The sequence below is a fragment of the Petaurus breviceps genome, unplaced genomic scaffold (assembly GCF_028583685.1).
Source record: "Petaurus breviceps papuanus isolate PSGF00001 unplaced genomic scaffold, PetGlider_PUasm1.0 90903, whole genome shotgun sequence".
NCBI classification, from domain to species: Eukaryota; Metazoa; Chordata; class Mammalia; order Diprotodontia; family Petauridae; genus Petaurus; species Petaurus breviceps.
Genome location: NW_027187376.1, coordinates 10,296,805 through 10,316,602, shown reverse-complemented (window position 1 = coordinate 10,316,602; position 19,798 = coordinate 10,296,805). Strand labels below are relative to the sequence as shown.

General features: G+C 36.5%; 1 protein-coding gene across 10 annotated transcripts in view; it reads right to left on the bottom strand.

The window, feature by feature from the left end:
* KANSL1L (KAT8 regulatory NSL complex subunit 1 like) overlaps nt 1-19,798 on the bottom strand; it is a 171,006-nt gene that overhangs the window by 15,883 nt on the left and 135,325 nt on the right. For all 10 annotated transcript variants that reach the window (XM_069075237.1, XM_069075238.1, XM_069075229.1 and 7 more), the window contains 6 exons: nt 16,394-16,526; nt 12,980-13,090; nt 11,123-11,260; nt 7,995-8,113; nt 5,045-5,169; nt 2,768-2,819 (listed from right to left, as the gene is read on the bottom strand). In XM_069075237.1, the coding sequence (XP_068931338.1) occupies nt 2,768-2,819; nt 5,045-5,169; nt 7,995-8,113; nt 11,123-11,260; nt 12,980-13,090; nt 16,394-16,526 (678 nt within the window). The remainder of the gene's footprint in view (nt 1-2,767; nt 2,820-5,044; nt 5,170-7,994; nt 8,114-11,122; nt 11,261-12,979; nt 13,091-16,393; nt 16,527-19,798) is intronic.

Below are 19,798 nucleotides of genomic sequence, written 5' to 3'. Positions count from 1 at the left end.
GGTTGTGTGAGTGAAAAGGGCACAGATGTTGGAAATGACATGGAGACAGAATTGATAAGATAGGGTAAATGGATGGATATGGTGAGGGAGGGAGGAGAAGAGTTATGGATGACTCTAAAGTCAAAAATTAGTGGTAGAAAAAATGGTGGCTTCAACATAGAGAAGCTTGGAGGAGAAGCAGATTTAGGGGAGAAGAAAATGATCTGAGGGAGTTTGGGGAGGAAGGAATATGAGATGTGAAAGAGTTTTCCCTTTCAGGATCATAGACTTCAGGATGAGTTGCTGAGAGGGAACTCAGAGGTTCCTCTCCCTCATTTTATAGATAAGGAAATAGGTACAGAAAAGTGAAAGTGACTTATCCATATTCAAACAGATAGCACACGGGTTTTAAAAAATAATTTGTAAGACCTGAGCATGTTTGGGAAGAGGCCATTAGAGAGTAAAGAAAAGAGGGGGGAATGGAGGAAGGAAGATAAAGAAGCTGCTTTCAGAGCACCTTAGTCTTCTCAAGGAAGTACAACAGTTAAAGCTGGCATTATAATCATAACAATAACAACAACCACAATAATAGCTATGTGCCAGGCATTGTGCTAAGTGCTTTAAATTATTATCTCATTTGATCCTTACAGCAGCCTCTGGGAAAGAGATGCTTTTACCTAATACCATTTTATTATCCCCATTTTACAGATAAAGAAACTTAGGCAAACAGGGATTAAGTGACTTGCCCAGGGTCACACAACTAATAAACATCTGAGTCTGGATTTGAACTAGGTCTTCCTGACTCCAGGCTCAGTACTTTATCCACTGTGCCACCTCACTGTAATAATAAGAAAAAAAGCAATAAAGGCTATAAACTATATTATGTTTCTAGCAAGGAATACTACGTTGGAATTTTTTTTTAACAATGTCAAATAACCCTGAACATGATCTACTCTCCTGCTCCTTTAAGAATGTGTCTTAAGGGGCGGCCAGGTGGCTCAGCGAGTAAGAGCACTGGCTCCAGCGTAGGGACGACCTGAGGATCAAATCCGGGGCTCTGATACTCAGCACCACACCCAGAAATAACTGGCCGTGTAACCTTCAGCAAGTTACTTAACCCTGATTGCTTTAAAAAAAAAAAAAGAATGTGTCTTAATCAAGAAATTCTCTAAAAGGATAGACAGATAGATAAAACGTTCCATTTTTTAGTTGAGATGGAATTTTATTTTAATGTGCAAACCATTTAAAATTATATTCTCAGATGAAAGAGGTGATGCCTAGTATCTTGACAGTTAATTAGCAAGGGAAAAAAAAAGAATTTTCTGAACCTCAGAGAAGGCAGAAATACACCCATTCACTCCTGAAAACATGAAGGTCCTCACAGGTGAGAGGATTTTCTGTTTGTTTCTGGGGAACAGGGATTTATTGAATAGGGGAGTACCTCTTTCAAGTGCTAGGATAGAGCCTCTAGGACCTTTAGGTAGGTCCTAACTTCCTTCTTTTTGAGGCAGCTGGATGGCATGGTAGATAGAGCACTGGGCATGGAGTGAGGAAGACCTGAGTTCAAATTTGTCCTCAGATACGAGCTGTGTGATCCTGGGCAAGTCACTTAACCTCTGTCTGCCCCAGTATCAACTGTACAATAGGCATAATGATAGCATCTATCTCCTAGGGTTGTTTTGAGGATGAAAGCGTTTAGCAGAGTACCTGGAACATAGCAGGTATTATGTAAATGCTAGCTATCATCATCATCATCCTTACTACTGTTATAACTTTGGTTGCAAAGTCTAGTTTCAATATGCTAAACCTGAACTGTGGAAAGCACTTAACAACAAGGCAGGCCCAATGAGTATCCCATGGAGAGGGGTATAGTTCCTGAAGTACCAAAAGAACTTCATCATTCAGCAAACTGACTTATAAAACATGCCTGCATCAAACCTCCTATGATTTTATTTATGAGCTGCAGGATCTCTATTTATTTTTCAAGTAAACACACAATCCAAGAATTTTACTTTTGCTTCTAAGTACTGCCCTGCTTGGCTCATTGGGCATAGGGAGAGTGGAAGAGAACAGTTAGTTGGGTGTGACACTCACTTGAGTACTAGCTTGCTGACAAGCCAGCTGTGGAATGTGAACTGTATGAACTTCTGTGATCTCCAAGAGAAAGAGGCCTCTACCTTTATCGTTTTAAATTATACTAAAGGTGAAATAGAGCATGTGTAGAAGAAAAATATCTGGGTTGCTGGAGGAATTTTTCTTTGCTAAGTTGCTGCTTCTTTTTCTACTATTTTCACACACATACTTGAGTTCTGAAAATCTCCTTTAGTAAAACTTGCTGAATTCAAACTGTTTTAAGTAGAATGGTGATGTCCAAGAAAAACAAGGCTCTGCCACATTCTTCGTCCAATAAGGAGATGTGGCTTTCTATCTGATTTATTAATTTAAGAACTACAAACCAAAGCAAAGCTTAAAGTGATTGGCCTATCATATCCCTGGATAAAAACAAGTATTTTAACATCAGACCATTTTCAGAAAGAACAAAAAAAAAAAAGAAAGATGACATAGGTATTTGTTATGTTGTTTGAATTTCCTGGGATAATGGAATTGAGTACAACAGTGGCTTATTCTAGCATCCAAAACAAATGAAAAGAGCTTAAAGTCAAACTCAGCTAGTTTAAAAGTCTGCCCCCTCCCTCAGATCCCTTTCCCAAGGTCTTTATAATTTCAAATTCACTTTCAGAGTATAACTATAATCTGCAGTTTTCCTTTCAATAAAAAGACAACTTACTTCTTCACCTAAATGAAATTCTTCCAAAGGTTGAAGATCAACAATCCTCCAGCTGTTGAAGATATAAATTGGTTTCAAAAATTATTCATTTACCAAAATTGAAGACTTAATTCTTCTAATAAATCAATCAATGATCATTTATTAAGGAATACTATGTGCCAGGCACTGGGCTAAGTCTTGGGAACACAAAGACAAAAACTGAAATAATTCCTGCTTTCAAGGAGTTCAACATCTTAGGGAGAGACAAGATATCCTTACATAAGTATATGCAGATCAGAGACAGATACCAGGTAGCTCAATACAAGGATGGTGGTTAAGGAAGTCAGGCACTAGCACTTGGGAACATCTGGAAAGGTTTCACATAGAGGATGACTGAGCTACATCTTGATGAAAAAGAGATTCCATGAGGCAGAGGTGAGGAGGGAGTGCATTCCAGGCAGGAGGGGATAGCCAGTGCAAAGCTACTGAGACTGGAGATGGAAGTGTCATTTGTATAGAAGAATAAAAGGTTAGTTTGGCCAGATCCCAGAATATGGGAGGAGGAACATGCAATGATGTTCAAAAGACAGGTAGGTAGGCCAGCTTGTAAAGAGCTTTAAAAGCTAAACAGAGCATATAAGCAGAAATAACAAAGTATAGGTTCCTTCCCTTGTTATTTTCATAATCAAGTCTCCTTTTAAAAGTAATGAGATTTTTAAGAAAGATACAGAAGTTCCAAATGAAAGTTTGGGGAAGAGAATCAGAGGCTTCATTTCTGCCAAAAGAATGAACCCTAATCTGACTAGCTTAATTTTTGAACTCACAGATAATTTTGAACCACACTGTATGTCAGCACTTCTTTAAAAATATAACCAGAAATATTTCATTTCCAACTTATATTATTTTATCTAGCTATTTCTAAGCATTTTATAAACATTGCCGATTTTCTTTTATTATCTCACAAGGTAAACCAAGGTGAAGTAGTAGTCAATGTTCATTAAGCACCTGTTATGTGGAAAGCATTGTGCTGGGAAAGAGGTGGGGGAGGAAGATAAATAGGTAAATAAGACATAGTCACTGCCTTCAAGGAATTCATCATTTACCAGAATGTTCACACTATCCGAGATCCAGCAGGTTTAAGCAGCAAAAATCAACTCCAACTCCTCTCTTATGCTTGGAGTACTGCCATAGTCTCTTCACTGATCTCCTGATCTTCTTGCCCTAAGCTTTTCTGCCTCTAATTCATCCTGCATGCTGCTTTTACCATAATACATCCCCTATAAATACCACAGAAAAACAAATCTTGCCAAGAATATAAGATTCAAACTTCTTACCTCGGTATTCAAGGATGTCTGTCCACAATCTAACCTCATCTTTCCAAAGAAAGTTGTTTATTCGTTGGATCCTAAATTGCATGTTTCTATCAAAGTATCTCTGTTCCTGGAATATCTCTCCTCCCTTCCTCTCCACCTCTAGACATTCTACTCTTCCTTCTTGCTTAAAGCCCTCTTGAAAGCTGAGCCCCTCCCCTTCAATGAAACCTCCCTAGACCAGACTGGTATCTAGTTCCTCTGAACCCATAGTACTTATTTTACTATCACTACCAATAATCTAGCAATGGTAAATGTGCTTTCTTGTAATCAATCTGTTTTGCTGCTTTTTTTTGTTTGTTTGTTTGTTTGGGTTTTTTTTGCTTTTTGGAGGGGGAAAGCTATGGCAATTGGGGTTAAATACTTGCCCAAGGTCACATGGCTGGGAGGTGATATGTGTCTGAGGATGGATTTGAACTCAGGTCCTCCTGACTCCAGGGTTGGTGCTCTATTCATGCCAATGTTTTGCTACTTCCTGTGTCATTGTCTAAAATATTATGTATTAATGACTTGTTTCTTTAGTTAGACTATAAAATTATTAGATAAGATTATGAGATCTCTTCCATTACTTCCATACCACCACCACTACCTATGTACAAATGCCCTGTATATAGTAAGTTAATTAATTAATATCTGCTGATTGAATATAAAATTTATAGATAAAAGAAATAAAGCTAGAGATAAGCAAGGGCCTTTAAAAAGAATTGAACATTTTCATAAGAATTGGCACTTTAGCACCAGTGAAAATGTTTAAACTTGGTTGAGTTTTTCTATATATTGATCCTCAATTTTCCATTTATGATAAGGGAAGCAGAAAAGTGATATACAACACTACTTTGCAAGAAATATAACACTATTTTGTTGTTGAAATACGATATTTTGTTATTTTGAATAATTTCTTAAAAGTTAGAAAAGACAAAGTATATACCTTGGAGTAAGTATTTCTTTATATTGCAGCTTCTCCAACTTGGCTGGGGCCACTAGTGACATAGGAATAACAATATTATCAATGTCATAAGAGCTCTCGCTTCTTAATCTCCGCCTTGTAGAATTCTGAAAAACATGATTTTACAGAACAATCTATAGTTGAATGGTGTCTGCTATATAGAAGGTAATCCTACAGACTGATGAGACAGATTCTCTTCTTCTAAAATTTATGTACAGTACAATTAAGGAGGTTTTGAACTCTGGCTCTGAAATCTAAAGCAGAAAGAACTGGGAAAGCCCGACTTTGAAATCCTGTTAGCCACCTAAACACAAAATATGTATTTAAAGTTATAGTTTATTGTTTTGGATTGTCCTGTGCATTAAAATCCAAGCCCAGTTTCGTGTGCCCACCCACCTTCTTTCCATAGCTCATTCAAAGTAAACCAAAAGAACCCTGGCATCTAATTGTAGCTACCTAGAGAAAGCATTTTTAACCTGGCATTTGTGAAGGAGATGTGTGTGTGTGTGTGGGGGGGGTGCACTTGCACATTAGTATTTTGGTAACTGTATTTCAATATAATTGGTTTCTTTTGTATTTTGTGTTATATATTTTGACAAACTGTTCTAAGAAGGGTTCATAGGCTTTTGCCAGACTGTGAAAGGGGTCCGTGACACATACAAAAAAGGCTGAGAATGCCTGACCTAGAGGAATAAGGAAACAGAGTAGCCACTATTTAAAAATCTAAAGCATCCTAAGTGTTCCCCCAAATTTTTCATTTTAAAATTATGATTGGTATTATAAGTTCAGGCTTTTTTATAGGCTGACCAATATAATTATTTAGTGTAGAGATTTGCCATATTTCAAAGTTCACTACACTTTAGCTTATTAAAAGCAAAACAAAAATAAATAAATAACATGTAGGTTAAAAAATTTTAAAGGGGAAAGAAGTAACAAAGAAAAGGATAATGGTACCCTTGCTACATTAAAAATGCTACTAAATGGGATGGTGTACTTCATACTTTGCCATGTTTCATCAAGTTTCACCAAGGGGAAACTACCACAGCCAGTTGATACTACCGTGTTTCCCCGATAATAAGACACTGTCTTATTAGTTTTTTTGGACAGAAAAACACCAGAGGGCTTATTTTCAGGGGAGGGCTTATTTTAATGAACATTGACAGCAATTTTAATAAACAGGTAAATGTGAACAAAAAAATGTACCTTTATTCAATAAGCAAATCACTGGGGAAGAACAGGATGACCCGCTCACTGCTGCAGCTCTGATTGGATGCAGCTCGAGCGCGGCGTGCGTTTCAGGGGGGGGACTGTGCATAAAGAGGGTACCGTAATGTAGCGTGTAGCGCAGGGGATCACCTTCACTACAGTAGCAATCTCAATAGGGCTTATTTTCGGGGGAGGGCTTATTTTAGAGGAATCTTACACAGTAAGGGGAGGGCTTATTTTAGAGGAATCTTACACAGTAAGGGGAGGGCTTATTTTCGGGATAGGTCTTATTATCGGGGAAACACAGTAATCTAGAAGTAAAAATCCCTACATTTTTTTTTCTATTTGGAATAATTCATTTCCTGCTGCACTTAGTGCAGAACCTGGTACACAGTAGGTTTTTAATAAGTGTTAATTGATTGATGGGCATCATTAATTGATTGGGGCATCATATCACAGCTGTGTAAAAAGAAGAAAAGCTTGTCTTTTTAAAATATTGTTAGCAACATAGTGGGGTAGAAAGAGGACTGGCCCTAGAGTCATAAGCCCTGGATTCAAAGCCCTGTTGTAACATCTCATGCTTCTATATCATATTTTGACCTTATAAAGGCTCTTGGAAATCCCTTATTTTATGGATGAAGGAACAGGGGCCCCATGGAGATGAAGGAACCTGCTCAAGGTAATAGAGGTCACAAATGGTAACAGTGTAACTAGAGCCCAGGTCTTGATCTCACAACCAGGGGTTGTTTCATATTACCCCATACTGCCTTTCTCCTTCAAGACTGTGCAACCATAGGGAAGTCACTGCATCCCCCTGATCCTCAGGCTCATTGTCTGTAAAATGGGAATGTTACTGGGTACTACTTCCCCCTCAAGGTTGTTTTGAGGACAGTGCTTTGTAGCATCCAGTAAATACATGATATTATTATCTTTGGGGTTTGTTAGGTAATGAAAGTTCTGGGCTCACAAGGCTATTTTCTTATCTTTAAAACTGAGGTTTAGGTTGCTTCTGAAGTCTCCTTCCAGCTTTACTTTGCTGTCATCAAAACAAGTGTGGCCTTGGCTCCTGTTCTCCCACCTGCACCACCTCTGTTCCTCAAAGAAATTCTGAGCAGATTTCTTTGTCTATAGCCAGTCTTTTTCCAGAGGCTATACTTGCATAGGCCTAGGTAGCACCTAGGGAGGAGAACTTACTTTCATAGGTTTCAGTCTAATTCTGAGTGCAAAAGGAACTCAGAAAAAGAGAAAGACATGGCTAGAGGACAAGCTGTTTTTTTCACACAGAAAAAAAGGACCTTTTGGTTTCATTAAATTCATGTCTCAATAAAATAGTTCAAATCAGCTAATACTCCACCACTCTTCCCCCCGTCCCACCTTCTGAAAAATCTGAACCTCATTGCTATGGGGAAGTTATGCAGATCAGCAACTGTTTGATAACTTAGAGTCTTGGAGAACTGTCTAGGGCCTTGAGAGGAAAAGCGACTTGTCTAGGGTCATACAACTGGTATACCAAGGAGGCAAGCTATGAGCCTGGGGTTTTCCTAACCCAGAAGCTAGTGTCTTCTTCCTACCTACACCAATGGTAAGTAAAACTGAGGGCTGTTACAGATTAGCAAAATGCTCTTTCCTATGAACAAAATGAGCCCTCAAAAAGAAAACATACAAAAATAGCTTATTTTTAAGACTCTCTGTAGTGCAATGCTAGTAATCAACCAAAAATACCTACTTGTGATGAATTCTGAGTTGACCTAGATATCACATTGATATTAGTGACCGAAGTAAAACTGTTATGGGATCCTGGTTCTGTATGTTGTAAAGTAAATTCTTCAAATCTGTTTCTTTCTCCTGTCAGAGAAAGAAACACCAAGAATGTAGTAAATTAAAAAGCGATTAGTGGAGTTGAAACAGTTAACATTTCAAAAAGAGTAATAAATCTATACCATATATTTGTTCCAAATTATCAAGTAGGCACAAGCCTGTTCATCTACTCCTAAAAGAGAATAAATGGACTGCAGAGACCTGATGAGACCATTAGTCAATATCTCTTTCCAAATGCCTGTCTCAGTCAAAAACAAATCCTGTTTTATAAGCAACATGTTATAAAGTGCTTATACTTAACCATTTGACTAATTGCTTCCATGGAAATATTTTATCACCTATAAATGACTGTGTTTAATTTTATACATGAGATTAACCTGGATTTAACATAGTATGAAAAATCAGTCATAGTTTTGTTTTTAACATTAGTTACTAAGATAATCCCAGTAGTTACAAATTTTAACAAAAAACATCTTAATGGCCAAAGATATCACAAATGGTTAATATGAAAGATGGAGACTTGGTGATATAACCAGTGTCTAGAAGTACCAAATTCAGAGTGTTTACCAAACCTTGAGAGATCTCTTGGTGTAGAAGATGTACAAAAAGCAGCATGATATAATAGAAGCACCAAACCCATCTAGAGCCAGTCCAAGTATGTTGGTGTCAGAAGACATATTCAAAGCCCAGCTCTGCAGCTTACTAATCACTTTTGACTATGTCAATTAGTATAAATTACTAATCACAATTGACTATGGTCAAGTAGTGACCTAAGATTCCATTTCCTCATTTTAAAATTAGTGATAATAACACTTACCCTGGCTGCTGCATGGGATTTATGTGGGGGTGGGGTGGTGTGGAGAGGGATGAGGACTGTTGACATGTAAATGACTATAAAAAGGTAGCTTATTTTATATAAGCATTTTCCTCATCTATAAAATCAGAGGGCAGGTTTGGATCATCTCTAAGGCCTCTTTAATCTCTGTCCTGTGATCCTATGGTATTAAACAAGTTATGGAAATAAGTGGCTTTTTCAGAATGTTCTTCAGTTTTCACATTTTTTTTGACACAAACAAGTTTATTTGAAATATTTCCTGTTATTTCACACTAATCTACGATCTGATTCAGTCCAATTCTTTAATACTTTAAAATAAATGAAGCTTTATTACTCTTATTATTACCAAGGAAACCCCCTATCCAGCCCTGCTTCCCCCCACCCTACCTCCAAAGTCCTTACCAAAGTTTCCAAAGCCTTACTTAAACAACTTCCTTTGTCAACACTCTCACTAATGACAAAGCACATAGACTAAGTAAGGGCTCTAAGGGCTTTAGTAAGGACTTAATATTTTTTTAACCAGACCTCTAATATCATTTGTATAGGGGACTATCTAGTAGGACATTTTAAAAAATTAATTAATTTATTTTTAGTTTTCAACATCCAAAAAATTTTGAATTTCAAATTTTCTCCCCCTCCTTCTGCTCCCCCCTCTCCAAGATGGCATGAAATCTACCAATGCAGGGCAGCAACTCCTCTTTCCCTTCTATTTTTAGAGAAGAAAAATTCTATAGAGCACAAGCACTGACTCTGGAGTTAGGAAAGTCTATTACAACTGGTCAATTATGAGCATGACACAGTATAAGAGATATAATCAAAGAGATGTATGACCAGAAAAAAAAAGACCAGCCAGTCATATAAACCAATGATGCCAAATGATGCCAAACTCAAATAGAAGTGAGAGCCTTTAAGGTACACATCAGGATCCTTTGAGCTGCATACTGATTTAACTTTAAGTTTTAATGTTGTCTATGCTTATTGTATTTTTACTTATTTTGTTAAATATTTCCCAATTCATTTTAATGTGGCTTGAGAGTCATGGGCCACATATTTGACCTCTGACATTTCAGAACATTGTGCATACTACCTTGGTACCAATAAATGCTACGAGATCTAGAAAAAAGTCCTTATCTTACTTTCTGGAGGATCTACCAGAATGAGAGTTCACATGGATATAAGAATTTAAGGTTTGTGAAACACTTTATAAACATATTTCATTTTATGAGTAATTGGAGAAGTATGAATGGGTGATCATCTGTAGCTTGGGAAAGAGGACTCACATCAGTGAAAGTTTGGATCCATTATAGCTTTGAAGTGTAAGTATTATAAAGGCAAATAGTTTTCATAGAATAGAGAAGTACACCAAAAAGTCTGTTGACATAAGATTGGTCTAACATTGAATTCTATTCTGATAGAATTTAAGCTTCTAAATGCAGGGACTATATCATTTTTGCCTTTCTATCTCTATCATCTAGCATAGTGACTGGAACATAGAAGGTGCTTAATAAATGCTTGCTAACTGATTGAAGCATGCTCATTATCAAATGGGTAAACAGCTGGTTAGGTTATCCCTGCTCATCACTATTAGCTGCTCCCAGTCTATACCTCCCAGAGTTCTTAGCAGCTACAGGGCTATCCGAGCTACAGATAAGACCAGGAAGTTACAAGGACTGTCAAGAAAGGAAATAATTTGGGGCAGCTTGGTGGTACAATGAGTAGAGCATCAGCCCCTGAGTTCAAATCTGGTTTGAGACACTTGATACTTACTAGCTGTGTGACCTTGAGTCACTTATCTCCCATAGCCTTGACTTCCCCACTTTAAAAAGAAAGAAAATAATTTTATTTTGGAGCTACCACTTCTAAGTGAGTCTTATTAACTTTTAGAACATCTCAGAGAAATCTGTAATAAACAGGACCTCCTCAGCATTCACTTGCATTTGAAAGTAAAGTCCCTGGAGTAGCCTGAGACTTACTTGTTGCCACCCTATAATCCTCATAGCAAATTGCACAACAATGACAAGAAATCCTGAGGTGCTGCCAATAATCCACAAAGACAATGTTCCACTCACCAAGAAGTAAGACCTGACTACAGTTTTCTTCTTCTGTTATGACAGACAGCTATGTCTTGGTCTCCTTTATTCTGCATGAGAGGCCAAAGGGTGGGGGTTTTTACATCTCAGGTTTTTACTCCTTTAACCTACCTATTGCTGTTTCACTTAAGTGCCTTTTCTTTCTTCCCTGTAATAATTGTGCTGAGGTTTCTGACCTGGTCTGAGGTTTGCATACAGAGGAATATCCACTTCTCCATGGGGTAAGAGGAGTACTCTGTGTAATATGTGCTACAGAAAAAAAGATAAACAAACAAAAAAGTAGAACCTTTTTAATTAAAATCTTTAATTGAAAAATATCTTGTATAGACCAATTCAAAAAAGTCAAACTTTTAAATACCATAATAGACAGGTGACAAAAACTACAAAATCTGGAAACTCATGCCCCCAGTTACCCAGTTTATTGAGATGGAGAAGAGTTGTATATTAGCAACATTAACCTCTACTTAGATTTCTCCTCTCCCTCTCCCACCTCCCCCACCAAAAAACCCACCTCAATTCACAATTATATTTTGATTACTGTTACAGAAGTAGATCTGGCCTACTACTCCTTACAAACTGGAAAAGTGATGCAAAAAGCTTGTCTTCCTGAAGGGACTGGTCAGCAGGCACATAAAATCCCAGAATGCAACCAGCCCACTTTCCTTTGTCTGACATTAAATTCAGTTCCTTCCCTACACTAGGGGCCATTAGTCATCTATCTGTGTTGCATCAACTAATTCAGATATCAGATTTTTCAAACCTTTGCAAAGTTCAGAGGCGTGAAGATTCTCTTCCCTGACTCAGCCAAATTTGATTCTACATTTCCATTTTGCTCATCTGTAACACCTTTCTCATTTCAAATACTTTGTAGGTTAATCTTATTTAGCTCAAAAAGGAAAAATTTCAGCCTTTGCTGCTCACAAAGAAATATGCATTGGCAAAGATTTCCACAGGCAAAATTTTTGTTTCTCAGTTCCTAAAAGCATTATCAGCAATATATTTAGAATACTGCATGTAACAAAATTTTTTTAAAAGTCTGCCAGTGTCAGACTGTTAAAAATAATGAACAGCAAAGAAAATCAAAAGCCTGGTTACATATGCACATAAAAATCTGCTGAAAACTGAAAAATTTACAAGGAAATTGTGACCAATAGAAAAAGATAATTAATCAAAATTAGCAAATTCTTTACACTTCCATTTCTGTTATTTCCCCCTTACTACCACACCTACAGAGAAGGTAAGTTATTATTCCTGAGTAACATCTGTTAATTTCTGAATTACTAATGTTATATCATAGGATGCCAATAACACTCACATTACATTCAGTTATACTGATTCAGTTTTAGTTCTTTATATCAAATAGTAAGTTCAAGTATGTACAAAAATATTTCACAGAAATATAATCTAAAGTTCATAATTGTGGTTTGTAAAATGAAGAAAAAACTTTAAATTGTCATTCCTGCTTCAAATGATATATGCTTAGAAAGTAGAAATTATTAGGATAGAGTGAAGCCAAAAATACCTCTAACTATGATTTTTACATAAGACATGCCATTTTTTAAAATTAAATTTTATGTTTATTTTTAGTTTACATCATTCATTTCCATAAGATTTTGAGTTTAAAATTTTCTCCCCATTTTTTTCTCTACCTACCACCCCAAAACAATGATCCCATTGAATATCCCCTTCCCTAATCTGCTCTCCCCTATATCTTCCCCCCATCTCCCCTCTGACTTTCCAGTAGAGCACGGTGGATCTCTATGCTCCAGTGCCTGGGGCATACACACACACACACACATATATAAATATATATTATTATTTATTTCCCAGGTGCATGTAAAATAATAATAATAATAATATATTTTTAAACATTTGATTTTAAAGCTTTGAATTCCAGATTCTTTCCTTTTCTCCCTTGTCACCCACCCTTACTGGGAAGATAAGTAATTCAATATAGGTAAGACATACCATTTGAAGGAGATAAGATGCATTCATCTTCCAACAATGTACTTTCAGCTGGGTCTCCTTTGATTTCATTCTTTTTTAACAGTGTTTCAAAATGTAAATGAAGTGGAACATCTGAAAAATGAAAAAGAAAGTAAAAATGTGTTGCAGCAATAAACATTTTGTGGATGAAAACTTAGTTCTTTTCTTCCCTTTATAAGCTGCATAGTATTTTGGAAACAATAATAATTTTGAAACTTATAAATATCAAATTTAGCCCAGAACTTTTCTAAATGAGTTAATAATATTTTAGAAATTATTTAAATTTACAGTACTAACCCAATATATAAGATCAGTAATATTTTTAAATAAATGTAGGAAAAATACAGTAAAACCCATAAGCCAATTATCAGTAACTTTAAAATGTTATGTAAAAAGTGTGCAAAGGTATCCAAATTCCTCGATGCTTGTTTGATTTCTAGAAAAATGGAAAATTAGATGTTCCACATGATTCTACTAAAAATGCCAGGTGTCCCAAATATCTTAGTGCAATTTAAAGCTTTAATAACATTGGAAGGATAAATGCTACAAACAAAAAAACCCCCAATATTTCAAGTATTATTAAAAATTAAATATAAACAATTTCTTATTAAAATTTAACATAACCAACATTTTGTGCTAAATATCACTAGTTGACTTTTGAACTTTGTAATGACTAATCAGCCGATACTCAAAGATCTACAGAATTGCATTTGTAACCTTAGCCTTAAGATCATTCAAATAATGAGGTCTTGATGCATGTGTGACATTTTTGACATGACATCACAAGACAGAGTGTAATGGAAACAGATTAAGGGACTGAGGTGGTCAAACAAGAGATGGTAAGGAAAAGGTGCCCCATACAATTAAAATTGAAATAAAAAATTTGTTATTCATTTTATATAATGCATTCAATTTGTCATGCAATTATTTAAAATTTGCAAAATTAAAAAAGTCTAAATAAAATTTAAACAAACTTTCAATTGATATTTTTCATAAATTTGTAGCATTTATGCTCTGAAGTCATTAAAGCTTACAATAGCACTAAGAAATGTGTGACATTTTGTAAGAGCAAACAAGATAGACTCATTACTCACCATACCTTGCATTTAAAACCATGAAGTTTTATCAAAATTTCTAAAACATTGCAAAGTTACTGAAATGATAGAAGTCACTAATTCACTTATATTAATACTATGGCAACCTAAATTATAATACCAAAATTCAGGAGAGAGACAATTCACCTAGAATACATAGGCTTTTTGTGCCTGTGGGCTACATACCTCTTCAACCAAGAGTAGTCCTTGTTTGTGCCTAAAGAAAACCTAAAAATGCCCTTGTTAATTGTTAAAAGGGACCTAAAAATGTGATCCCAAGAGAAAAGGGAAGAAATTTGCTCAAGCTATTAAGAATAGCATAACTTTGGATAAAAGCTTATTTGTAAGTAACGAGGGTTTCTTCAAAGAAAGGCTGAAATTATCTGCCTGTTAATTCAGTAGGAAAGACAACAGGGAGGTTGAAAGGAAGGTCAAACTAAAAATAACCATTGTGTAGGTATAAGATTATATTGACATTCTCAATAAGAGGGTAGGCTGAAACAATAGTGTTTCATGAAAATATTAGGGGAGAACCAGCTGTCTGATCTACAGAGTTCAAATAGGAACTCCCTACAGCTGTAATTATGTTTTTGCTCATTCCTAAATGAATGCCATGACTTTAGAAGGCACAGGTAAATCCAACCTCATCGAAGAAGAAAATATGATTTGGCAGCCAGGGAAGAAGGTACTTTTGACACTAACTGGGCCACAAAATTTATGACAAAAGGACACAAAGAGATGTTGGTTCTGCTTAATGACTTTCACCTTTCTTTAGGTAAAAAAATGCTAAGAACTCCTCATATCAGAGGTACAGAGAAAAGACTGGGAAATACTGAAGGGATAATTGTGTTTTGGTTGCTATGAATGTCAAAAATTACTCCAGAAAGGAGTCCTAAGGATAGCATTCTTCTTCAGGATAGTCAAGAAGTAAAAGGCTTTGGGGCATTTTGTTAATCCTTCTGACAGATGTAGTGTCTACCATGGAGAAAATCTTCGAGGAGAGATACTTGAAAAAGTATAAATACATGTTAAGAACCAAAGTGATTCTCACTTGGATGAAAGTTTAATAAAAAGTCTTTTCATGAGACAGGAAGTTAAAGGTGAGAAATGTAAAAGGTAAGGTGTAGTTGTTAATAAAGCTTTTTCTAAAAATCTCAGGGATCCCACATAGAAGGAAAAGGATAAAAAAGTTTGGACCCCCAGGTCAAGAAGCCCTAAGAAAATAATCAAAGCTCTGGCCTAATGTGAGAAATAAAATTAACATTCAAGTTCCTAATGTAGAGAAGAATAAATAACTCATGGTGATTATTTGATCAAACTCTTGAGTAATACCTGACATTTCTAGAGCACTTTGATGTTTCCAGGGTTCTTTCTTCACAACAATCCTGTGTAGTAGGTTGGTGGTATAAGTATTATTATCCCCATTTTAGAGCTAATGAAACTGAGGTTAGGAGAGTTTAATTGGTTTGACCATGGTCACATGTAAGACAAGACCAAAACCCTAGTTTCTAAACTCCAGATCCAGTACTCTATCCATTATGCCATACAACCGCTGATCTTGGAATGGCTGATGCAGGTAGGGAAGGCAAGACATGTTTTCATTTTCCAAATACTTGGCAGTGGTCCAGGATGGAAAATTCTGAGCAGCAGAAAGTAAGAACACAGGGGTATCCAATAGACATTCAGCACTCTTTTTAATTAGGTCAAAGGCTATAGACACCCCATGATTAAGAGAATCTTTTTAAGAACTCCAAGATAACAAAAGATTGTCATCTACCATAACAGATGGCAGAGATCATCTTATTCCATCTTTGGAAAAACTCAGGACAATATACAGTCCACTAAAATTATTTGGTTAGGAAAAGTATATCTATGAATAATATTACATTAAGAATTCAGATTACTAAAAAGAAAATAGTCCAAAGAGTAAGGAAGAAAATCGCATTTTCCCATCATTGAAAAACATATTCTGATATTGCAGACAGCATTAGCAAAAAATGTTAAAGATTTAACTATTTCAAAAAGAAATCAAAAGTTAGAGCCTTCATACCAAAATAAAATAAATTGATTTCTAATATGTATGTCATGAATTTATTAATCAGAGCTAGAATACTAACTTAGTCAATGAATATTAGTCAAATTCTGAGAAATTGTATGTTTCCAATACCTAGTAAATAAGGATAAAAGAATTCTTGAGAAGAAAACTTTAATAATTTTACAGATATTACATTTAAGCTGAACAAATTTCAACATTGGAAAAATTTTGTTAGTCTATTTGGAAATTCTTTATGAGGAGGTTTACCTGATGGGAATGATAAAACAGAATGGAAAGAAGAGTCTAGCTCTGGTACATGTCGTTTTAGTATCTCAGACTTTGCATTGTGATCACAAGTATTCCAGGTTGAAGGTGATGGAGTTTCTTTGGAAGGCAAAGCCTGCAAAAGACAAAATAAAATGAAGTAATAAATTGAAACAAAAATTGTACTTTCGAAAACTCAACTACAATAAAGAACACTTCAAATGACAGTGAGAGCATCACACAATAATAGAGTTCTGCTTTTTTAAAGAAATCACTTTGCATCACTTATGCTTGGTACATAGTAGGTACTTAATAAATGTTTGTTGATTGATTAGCCATTTTCAAAGCTAGAAAAGGTAGGAATAGGAAAACTTGGTGAATTTTCTGAGGTTCATTCTATCTAAATTTATCACCTACTGGTGGTTGATATTTGCCAATGCCCCAGTTAATTCAATTGAATGTTCTCCATGTTTACCAAGGATTTCTTAGTCAGTAAGCCAATACACATTTATTCAGTGCCTTCTATTTGCTAGGCAATGTGCTAAGAGTTATACAAGGAAACAGAAAAGATAAGCCCTGGACTCAAGGAACTCATAATCTTATATGGAAGACAAAATGTAAACAATTATATACAAATAAGCTATGTATAAGATAAATGGAAATAATCAACAAAGGAAAGGCACTAAAATTAGGATGGGTTGGAAAAGGCTTGAGACTTGAAAGAAGCCAAGAAATCAAAGAGGCAGAGATGAGGAGGGAGAACATTCGAGGCATGGAGGATAATCATTGAAAATGTTCAGTCAGGAGATGGAGTATCTTGCAAGAAACAATAAGCAAGCCACATAAGAAGATTGGAGAGGTAAGACAGGGCACATTATGAAGGGCTTTGAATGCCAAACAGAGGGTCTGTAATTTATTGCGAGGGTGGGGAGGGAGAGAGGTTGGGGAGGAGTGACATGGTCAGACCTGTGCTTTAGGAAATTCACTTTGACAGCTGAATGGAAGATGGACTGGAATGGGGAGAGCCTTGTGATAGGAAAACTAACCAGCAGGCTATTCTAATAGTCCAGGCATGAGGGTAAAGGTCTATACCAAGGTGGTGGCAGTTTCAGAGGACAGAATATATACAAGAGATATTACAAAGATCAAAATCTATGGGTTTTGGTAACAGATTAGATTTAAGGGAAAGAGAAAGTGAGTTGCTGAGGATGACACCTGAGTTGCAAGCTTAGGTGATTGGGAGGATGGGGATAACTTTGACAGGAAAAGAAGTTTGGAAGGTGGGTGGAAGGATTTGGGGACTAGAGAATGAGTTCAGCTTTGGATATACTGAATTTAAGATGTCTATGGGACATCCAGATTGAGATGTTCAATAGGCAGTAGGAGATATGAAACTGGAGATCAGCAGAGTAGTTAGGACTAGATAAGTAGCTTTAAGAATCACCAGCATAAAGATGATAACTGGGGGGGGGGGCAGCTAGGTGGCACAATGAATAGAGCACCAGCCCTGGAGTCAGGAGGACCTTTGTTCAAATCCGGCCTCAGACATTTAACACTTAACTAGCCACGTGACCTTGGGCAAGTCACTTAACCCCAATTGCCCTCCAATAAGCAAAAAAAAAAAAAGATGATAATTGGATTTATGGGAGCTGATGAGCTCACCATGTGAAATAGTATATAGAGAAAAGAAGGCTCAGGACAGAGCATTGTGGGCTACTTGTAATTAGCATGAACTGGAAAATCTAGCAGAGGATATCAAGGAGAGGTCACATAGATATGACAACCAAGAGAGTAGCGTCATGGAAACTAGAGCAAAAAGAGAACATCACGGAGAAGAGGGTAACTGACAGCACCAAAAGCTGCAGAGAGAGATCAAGAAAGATGTGGCTTGAGAAAGGTCACTGGAATTAAGAGATCATTAGTAACTTTGGAGAGAGCTGTTTTGGTTAAATGATCTGGTCAAAATCCAGACTATAAAGAAGTAACATTCTTCTTGACCTCTCTGTAGCTTCTGATGCTGTTGATCACCTTCTCCTCTAGGCTACTCTCTCCTCTTTGGGTTTTCATTACCCTTCTCATTTAGTTCTCCTCTTACCTGTCAGAGCTCTTCTTAGTTTTCCACAGCTCTGTCCTGTGCTCTCTTCTCTTTTTTTCTCTATAGTCTCTCACCTGGAGATTTATTTCCACAGTCCAAATATCGTCTCTATGAAGATACCTCAGATCTAGATACCCATCCCTAATCCCTCTTGGGTGCTCTAGTCAAACATCACCAATTGCCTATTGGACATTTCAAACTGAAGGCCACATAGGAATCTCAAGTCCACTCCTCTTCTGAATTCCTCTATTACTGATGAGGGCACCACCACCAACCTTCCAGGTACTCAGGTGCCTGAACGCCTTGACTGCTTACTCTTATTTGTTCAATAGGTCTACTCTGTGGGTAAATCTTGTTTTTCCTCAACAATCTCTTTCAAGTTGCCTGGTCATCATTCCACTTCAGGGCTTCCCTATGTACGACTGCAATAACTTCCTAATTGGTCTCCCCCACCTCAAGTTTCTCCCCACTCTAATCTCTCCTCCAAATAGCTGCTGAGTAATTTTCCTAAAGCACTGGTCAGCCTATGTCTCTCTCCTATGGTATAAGCACCAGGGGCTTTCTCAATTCTAGGATCAAAAATGAATTCCTGCTTAGTATTTAAAGTTCTTCACAACCTGGTTAAGTTACAGTCCAGCCAGGAGGGCCTTCTAGTTTTAACTCATACTACAAGCCATTACTACTCTGCTTCACTGACTGTCTGTCTCCAATGTCTGGAATGTTCTTCCTTCTCACTTTCACCACTTGGAATCTTTGACTTAAATTACATTGACTAAAATATCCAAATCATTGACCCAGAGGTTCCACTACAAGGCATATTACTCTCAAGAAGGTCACTAAGAAGAAGAAATATTCTGATGATGTTTTTAATTTTTATTTTGAAATACTTTAAGCCTTGAGTGGTAGCATAGCATAGTATATAGAAAGGAAGACCAGGGTTCATTACTGCCTCTGCTGCTTACTGGCTGAGGGCCCCTGGGAAAGTCACTCAAGCTGTCAGTGGTCTAAGAGCTCTTTAAGATTTTAAGGTATGGAACAGACATTAATCTATTTTTGGTAGATGGAGTTTCCTCATCTGGGAGTCTCCTAAAAAAGTATAGGTTCAATGACTAATCTTATTTAGACTTACCAAATTTTTTTTAATTGTCCAGAACTCTTCCCTAAATCTAAATATACTCTTAGTTCCTTGACTAATTTATTTTTCACCCTCAGGAATGCTAGGAAGCTCCTGTGCTCAAAGTCAAATTCTTCTTACTGCTATGTACCATCTGCCACTTCCAAAGCTCAGTTCAGGAATACATGAACAGACATTT